Source organism: Euprymna scolopes, chromosome 6 (genome assembly GCF_053919585.1).
Source record: "Euprymna scolopes isolate OS-2025 chromosome 6, ASM5391958v1, whole genome shotgun sequence".
In the NCBI taxonomy this organism is placed as follows: domain Eukaryota; kingdom Metazoa; phylum Mollusca; class Cephalopoda; order Sepiida; family Sepiolidae; genus Euprymna; species Euprymna scolopes.
The window spans coordinates 14,628,214-14,636,810 of NC_136487.1; the positions used below are offsets into that span (position 1 = coordinate 14,628,214).

Sequence of the window (8,597 nt, forward strand, 5' to 3'; positions counted from 1 at the left end):
CGTGGGCTAAATTCAAAGAACAATGCCCGCCGGCGTATAAATGAAAATTTTAAATGTTGTCTGCAAAATGTTTTTTTTTTTTTTTCGAAAAAAAAAATGGTGAAAGAAAATGAAAAATCGAATGGTGATAGAAGTGTAAAAACACAAAACAACTACATTAAATGCATTGTCATATAGCATCTTGAATCTGGTCTCTTTTTTCTTGTTGATTTTTGTAAAACTACTTGGGTTACCACTTATCAAGGCCAAAATGCAGTCAAGGATAAAGATTAATGAAACAGAAATTATTGCCAGCCAGAGGATGGGGGACACAATGGAAGAGCTAGCATGGATCAAGGGTAAACTACGTTTGATTGCTTAGAAGGCAATCTATGGAAAGAACTTGTTGATACTGGATTTGAAGACAAGTTATAATCAGAAGAGAACAGTTCCGCAGTAACGTGTTCCACAGACAAGAGGCTTTTCCAAAGAAACTTCGATGGAAATTCCAACTGACGCTAGGTACATGGAGGGGGAAAAAGGAAAGAATTTTGCTGTGATAGGAAGACGAGTTCTTGCTGTGAATGTCTGACAGACAGCAGCCAAAGATTGAAGTTCAGTCGAGCACCTTCCATAGAAATAACGATAGAGTAGAGAAAGACTAGCAACCTTCCCTGCATTCCGAACTAGCCGTTTCTTATTGGTCAAGACAATTCTTATTGATTAATTAACAAGTTTTTGAATCTTCTGAACGTCTTCTTTTAAATATTGTCTTTGTTCGGAGAGAAAAAAAAGCTAAGGAATCGTCTCCTTCTTTTCGAATGTGGGCGCAATTCTGACATCATCCTAAGGGACTTTGTGTCCATTTCTTATTAGGGAGTCGACTAATTCTGGTGTTAAAGGTATACAATCTGTCAATAGTTGATCCCTATTATTCACTCCATCCTAACGCTCGCGGGGACAAAGTTAAAGACAAAATTGTTATTTTATGTGGAGTATATCCACCTCCTCCCAAAAAGAGTACTCTCAATGCTAAAAAGGGATTTTAAGGACGAGAAGAGATCAACCCTCACCACTAGATTTCGAAATCGATTTTTAAGTTTGAAACATGTCACCGCGTAATAGTGTGAGGCTTTTTCCGTTGGTCGATCGGTCTGTCATGTTTCATCTTGAAGTGGTTCTGGGAAAGGAACAATTTGATTGTTGTTTCCTGAGCGTTGGAAAAATGTTGAAATAAAGCGTAGAGAATAAGGCACACAGCATCGCGATAAAAGATAAAATATGTGTAATGAAATTGAGATGTGATTCGATGCGGAAGAACGAATGCCAAAATACGACTGCTTTGAAGAGCCACCCTCTTTCTTTCTCCCGCTTTGTTGAGATATGCCGCCATTCTTCACTTCCAAAGGCAAGTTCAAGTTGGATTTTTTAATGGAAGGTGTTAACGCAATACTTTTTAAAAAATCTGACCAGTTGATGTGAACTTAAGAAGCCCTAAAAATAAGGAAATAATCAATGCACAAAAAAAATAAAAATAAAAAAAACTATGCTCTCTCCGTCACACATTTGCTCGAGATAACAAGAAAGGAGCAATTGAAAATTCACAAATTCCACCTGACGCACACCTACACACGCACTGACAGAGCAAGGTAAACCAACACACACAGTGCTACGCTGCCTAATACTCACATACGTATATTCACATTAACAGTTATATTAACATGCATAAGCAACCCCCTTGGGTCTGATATTCACAGAACATTTTCGTTCCTAAAACACGAGTTGCATAAACTTAGCCAAATGTACATTTCTGACAAAAATTACTTTTAACTTCTTGTAAATTTACAATTATATGTTTTGTTATGTAATCCTGTTTTTCTTGATTTTTCATTTTCCAAACTAAGTCCATGCGTTAAGTTAACACTTGCTAACTGGTGACCTTAATGTTTCATTTTTTTTTTCATCTTTATACGCATGCGCGTTCGTTTAATTTGCTTTCTCTTTCTTTCTTCGCTATAACATAACTTTTATAAACAATGTTATATTAAATTGTCGGCGCGGTTCTTGAAAATACCGAAAGGTGTTATTGTTATCGTTGTCCACGCCACATATGTATTAATATGCAGGAAATGCTATTACAAAACAATTTGTGCTAGCGGTTTGATTTTCAGGCTAGGATAAAAGTGTAACATCTGTTCTGTTCTGTTCTCGGAAGAGAAGGAGAAATCTTCCTTGACTAGGACAAATTTTACTTTTGTCCTATCCGGAGTACTCTATTGGTAGATTGTGTACCTTTAACGTCAGAATTAGGCGATTTCCACAATGTGACTGATATGTTGTCAAAATTGCGCCCACATTTGAAAGGAGGGAGATAATCCTTAACTTTTTCGGAATACAAGGGAGGTAATTCGTTGTCACAATAGATAAAAGGAGATATTTATTTTAGAAACTAACACATGTTTATGGCTTAGTATGAAGCCATAAATATGTGTTAATTCCATGCATTTCCAGTTTGTGTCTGTAACCGATCCTAATCGCATTATCTCATACGGCTGTTATTAGGGATTGAGTTTCTCTGTTAAGGTTTCCTTTTTGTAGCCATGTCCAAGTGTTTTCGTCAGTCTCATCTTTTGTCATCCTTATGAATCGTCCATGTAGTTGTTCTCTTCCCATTTTTCTTTCTCGTCTTATTCTTTGTTTCTTCTGTCTCTGTTTTGTTTGTTTTTTCAGTATATTTTGCTGCAGTAATTATTCTTTCAGTGTTCTGCATTATGTAATTTTCTAATTCTTTTCTTGTGTCATTTACGCAGTCCTCTATACTAACCAGCCCTCTTCCACCATCTTTTCTTTTCACATAGAGTCGGTTAGTATTGTGCATTGTCATGAGTTTCTTTGCCTTCTGTTCAAGATGCCTCAGTTCTATTTTGGTCCATTCTACAAACGGTCTAGAGTGTCTTACTAGTGACACTGTCCATGTGTCTATACCTTTAACTAGATTTCTACTATATAGTTTCGTCTCGAGGAGTTTTTTGTTTTTCTAAAGTATTTATTTCTAATTTTCTCTTTCATTTCTATTGTTTTGACGGTGTTTGCTTACAGAACATCCAAATATTTGTAGCTATCTTGAAGATGGAGAAACAAAACTGAAAGCTCATGCTTCAAGAGTTTTATTACCTGCGGAGAGGAACTTGAAATAACGTATGCTGTGAAAAAATCTCATAGATTTATTTATGGAAGAACATTCGCTCTGCAAACCGACCATAATTGTCAATATTTGGGTCGAAAAAATGGTGCTCCTACCCATTCTGCAAATAGGTTACAAAGATGGAATAGGATTTTATTAAACTACAACTTCAAAATACAACATATGTCATCCATGAAATTCGCAGACGCAGATGGTCTTTCGAGCCAACACTAAATTGTTGGAAGAAACATGCAATACTGAAATAAAAACAAGAACTAAGGGAATATTGATTAACAATTACGTTGGAAGAAATTTTTAAAAAGCAGCTAAAACGGACGAGTACATACTAAAATTGCGTAAACAAGTGAAAGGGAACGAGAAAATAAAAAAACTAAAAGTATCGCCATTTTCAATATGTGACGAGACGTTGATGTATGCGTAAAGAGTAGTAATGTTGCATACTGTCTTATTAAGTGTTCTTGTTAGTAAGAGGGTCTTTGAGGTTCATGTGTGTGATCATGTTGTGAGATATGGAGACATTAACAGGTGTATATAAAGAGAGAGAGTGAGAGTTTATAATTGAGAGAGAGAGAGAGAGAGTACATATAATTACACTTTGAGACGGGATTTCATATCTAGATAGATAGACCGATAGGTTGGCATTTATGCCTTGACAATTCGTATGAACGGGAGTGTTTATATAACATGAATAGAATGACACATATACTTTCTAAACATATATTTTTTAGATGATGAATTTCGGATAGTTCTTATATATAAATTGACAATACTTTCTTCACATAATGATGGACACAGGAGACGGCAGTTATAAAAAACATGATGAGCATTTATTCTTCAAATTGACCGGCTAATGGCTCTCATCCAAGAATTCAAAGTTTCTTCTTACATTTTCTTTTTCTGTTTAAAACCCTCTCGGACTCTTGTCGGAAACTGGTCGGACTCTCGTCTGACTCTCTGACTCTCTGCCTCCCTTCTGACTTCTCTAACTAACTAACTCTTACTTCCTATATTGAGAAATCCATGCATGTCCGGCCAACGTGGCCACAATTCGCGTGCCATCAACATGCGCGACCTGCACGTTTCCGAACATTCTGATTTCCCATTTTTCCTTTGTTGTTTTCACAAAGGAATTCAAACTACATATCTGATTCTTTTAACCCATATTTTATTATCCACATTCTTTCTAACAATGAATAGTTTATTTATTATTTATTTTATCAGAATCAACAATTTACTGGACATTCCATTTAAAACCTATTGTTCTTTAAAACTTATCTCCAGGGTTCGATTCCCGTTTTCTCTCATTGTATTTTCATTTACTAATTCTCTTTATTTTTACTTATATGAAAAAGAGGACAATCATTTTTCATGTAACGTAATACCACGTGTCATACGAAAAAAGTTTTGAAAGAATTTCATTTGGGTCATCCGGGTATATCCAGGATTTAATCGTTAATGAGAAGGTATGCGTATTTGGCCTAAAATGGACCAGGATATTGACGGTTTGGTAAGATATTGTAAAGCTGTCAACTAACAGCCAAATCACCAACAATAAGGATTTAGCCCGGGCCAAAACGGATATACCTTAATCATGCATTCATATGAACTACGCAGGACCATTAAATTGGTATTATTATTTAGTGATCGTAAATACTTCTCTAAATGGCCAGAGATTTTAAAATATACACATCCGACAGCTGCAAATAGAATAAGAGCGATAAACTAAGTGTTTAGTACTAAAAGTACCTAATACCATAGTAAGTGAAAATGGCATGATGCTCACCGGAAATGAATTTAAAGTTTATAGTGATTCGTTAGCAATCGAACACAAAAAACACCGACGTATAACCCTCGATCTAACGGACAGGCAGAGAGGTTTGTCGGTACATTTAAACGAGCATTAAAAAGGCCAACAGGTTCGACACCGAAGAGAAAAACATTAAACCGTTTCTGATGGTCTATAGAATATGCCAAATCAGAATATAAAGGAAAATTTATCGCCCGCTGAGGTCATGTATACAAGAAAAAATACGTTCAATATTCGACAGATTTTTGCCAAATAGAAAGAACTATACGAAAATAAAGACGAAATATAAATAGTATAAGGAAGAGGATGAAGTATTATAGCAATTATTAGTCCTACTATATCAGGTTTGTGCGTGGCGCGAACACGGACACACAAGGTAGAAAGATAAGAATAAATATGATTATTGGAAGGGCATACGCGATGCATACTTCTTTTTTCCTGTTTTTTCTTCGTCTTTCTCTTATCACATCGACATGATCATGAACGCACGCGATATTGTATCGCCCCCAAAAATTCACGCGAAGAACAAAGTTCCGCCTGTACAGGTTCAAATATTCGAGGTAAGATAACTTAATTTCACCAACAACGTTAATGAACAATTCAGAACTATACCTGATCACAGGTGTACACACACACACACACACACACACACACACACACACACACACACACACACACACACACACACACACATACGTCTGATCACACGTGTATACACACACAGACTCTTACGTTGTTTCCATTGTGCATGAATAAATATATTGCTTTTACAAATGTAAATCGGTCCTTTGTTTTCTCATTTTAGTGTCGGAGTCGAGAACACGCATATTTATCCTCTACAGTCTTCTTTAGAAAGTCCCGGGCTGAAAAATGTTTGGCGGAAGATCTTATTATAACTATAAAAACCGGGAGAGTTATCTACATAATTCAAGGAGCAAAGTTTGTCCATAAAAACATATTAATCAATTGAGACCCCGATACATAGAAATCGTCAAAAATAATGAAGAAATACCAATGAGGTATTGTATATCTCTTTTTGGAGGGTATGGCACGATGGTCTTCTAAGGAAAATTAGATCATATGGAATCACTGGAAGAATTCATAATGTAATTAAATCCTTCTTAAGTAATAGAAAAATCAAAGTTGTCCTCGACGGACATACATCCAAACAATATGACATAAATGCGGGAGTACCTCAGGGGTCTATCCTTGGACCTCTATTATTCCTGATATTCATAAACGACCTCCCTGATAATATTGTTTCGGAGATGGGTATATTTGCCGATGACACCACTCTCTATAACAGATTCAACAAATGAACACATATCCAAGGAAATGGCAGAAACACTAGAGGATGACCTCCAATCCGTAGTGGAATGGGGACAAAAATGGTTGGTCACATTCAATGCTGCTAAGACTAAGCTTGTTTCCTTCAATAACTACAAGAAACCTTCTCTACCACCAATAGCAATGGCCAAGAACACATTGCCTGAAAGTACTTCTTTTAAACTCCTCGGCCTAACGTTTACAGGGAATATGAACTGGAATAGATACATTGAGAGCATTGCCAAGGCTGCTGCAAGGAATGTTGGCTCCCTCTACCGTGCTAGAAAACTACTTACGCCTGCCAGTATCCTATACCTCTATAAGGCAACCATTCGCCCATGTATGGAGTACTGCTGTCACATCTGGGCTGGTGCATCTGCTGCTTGTCTCTCGCTCCTGGACAGGGTTCAAAAAGGAGTCGCCAACCTGATAGGTCCTGAACTGTCATCTAGGCTTCAACCTCTGTCCCATCGACGAGATGTTGCATCCCTCTGCCTGTTCTACAAATACTTTAATGGTGAATGCTCTGACGAACTGCAAACACTTGTACCTCCTCGACGTAACTACCCCGACAAACCCGACAAGCTACTAAGTCTCATCCCTTTACAGTAGAGATCCCTAGGTGCAAGAAAGCCTTTTACTCCAATAGTTTCTTCCCCAGAACTGCGGGTCTTTGGAACTCCCTTCCGGGATTCTGCTTTCCCAACTGCAATGATATGCAGAAGTTCAAGTGTAATGTTAACAAACATCTTTCTACTCTTCTCCCTTCATAATGACCCCGCTAATTAAGTCCCTAATAGTAGCCCCCTGCTTCAAAGTGGCACTGTGCCTTGTTTGGGGTGAAAATTGAATAATAAAAAAAAATTAAAAAACAACCCATGAATATGGGAATGTCGACAGAGGCAACAACGAATAAAAAACTACTGATTCTTCTAAATGAAAAAGTAGGACTGAAGGAAAAAATTGTAGTAGAAAAAGGGAGCCGTTTAAACGCTTACATTTTAATCCTAAAAGACAGAAATATTGAAAACAAAATTCGAGGAAAAATTTAGCTCGGGGGAAGCTGATATAGTAGAAGATCCTGACACCTGATGAGAATGCATTACTCAGTCTATAAAAAGACTCTAACAAGAGGTGATCAATGGAAAAGATTCTCTTGATACTCCGACATTCAAGATTCACTCTTATTTGTTAAATTGTGGAATAAACTTGCTATAACTTACCCATCCGATTAATTTATACTTACTACATTTGTTAGGGTGGCACTCCTACAGATTCTGACAATGGACTATTCCTGACGTCACTTCCGGTGACCAGATTCTGTTTTTCAGCAGTCTGAACCCAAGACTCAGAGAGAGAGAGAGAGAGAGAGAGAGAGGGGGGGAAGAGAGAGAGAGAGTAATTTTCCCACTCAACTAACATCGTTTTTGTATTTTTCTGTTAAATATATTGTTCATTTCACTGTTTCCGAGTCTTCTCGTTATTCTTTCCAACATTCACACCATAACAATATTTCCCCAGGGATATATCACTTATAAACACAACAGTAGAAGTTTGACATCATTTATGTTTGGTTATCATTTATTAAAAGATAAATCCCATGGCGGCGGGATGATGTGACACAAGGGCGAAAAGTAAGATTTGAAAAGCTAGCGTTCCAAAGGAAGGGCACTCTGTCCTGCAAAACATGCCTGGGCAGCCCCCCCTCCCGTCGGCATTACGTAGTAGTGGCGCCTCTGGCGGTTAGCAATAAATTAACTCCCTTCTTAGATGGAGAAAGCAAAACCTATAAGGGTGGACCTCATAGAACTGCGCAGGACAATAGACATACCTTATAAAAAGAATAAGCCTTTTCAGTAATGGTGGTGTTGACGTTGTTGGATTTGGTGTCGAGGAAAAACTCCCGCATTCGCAGTCATGTTTATTTTTATTTTGGCATGTTACTTTTTTAAGTGACTCTAAATATTTTTCCGGCAACATTTTAAGTAAAGGATGAAAAAAATCTGCATCGCGATTGGGAAGTTATCACTTCCGGCGACTCTCCAGGCTAGAGGTTGAGGGGTTAAGAAAACGTCGCCACCCTTTCTTCCCCCTTCTCTCCCTCTCTCTCCCTCTCTCTCTCTCTCTCTCTCTCTCTCTCTCTCTCCCTTCGCACGCGCGCACACACACACACACACACACACACACACACACACACACACACACACACACACTTTTTGTTGAACTAAAATACTTTGCGTGGGAGGAGACTCATATTGGAGTTCAGCAATTTATTTTAAT

General features: G+C 37.6%; 1 protein-coding gene across 2 annotated transcripts in view; it reads right to left on the minus strand.

Annotated features, from left to right (window-relative positions):
* Positions 1-8,312, minus strand: part of LOC145277525 (cytoplasmic tRNA 2-thiolation protein 2-like) — a 179,222-nt gene extending 170,910 nt beyond the window's left edge. Inside the window, exon 1 of one of the 2 annotated variants that reach the window (XM_080128966.1) lies at positions 8,149-8,312. In XM_080128966.1, the coding sequence (XP_079985092.1) occupies positions 8,149-8,297 (149 nt within the window). In that variant the 5' untranslated portion in view covers positions 8,298-8,312. Of the gene's footprint in view, positions 1-7,563; positions 7,617-8,148 lie in introns of those variants that run through there. The other variant, XM_080128968.1, reaches the window with a different exon arrangement.
* Between the last annotated feature and the right edge of the window lie 285 nt (positions 8,313-8,597).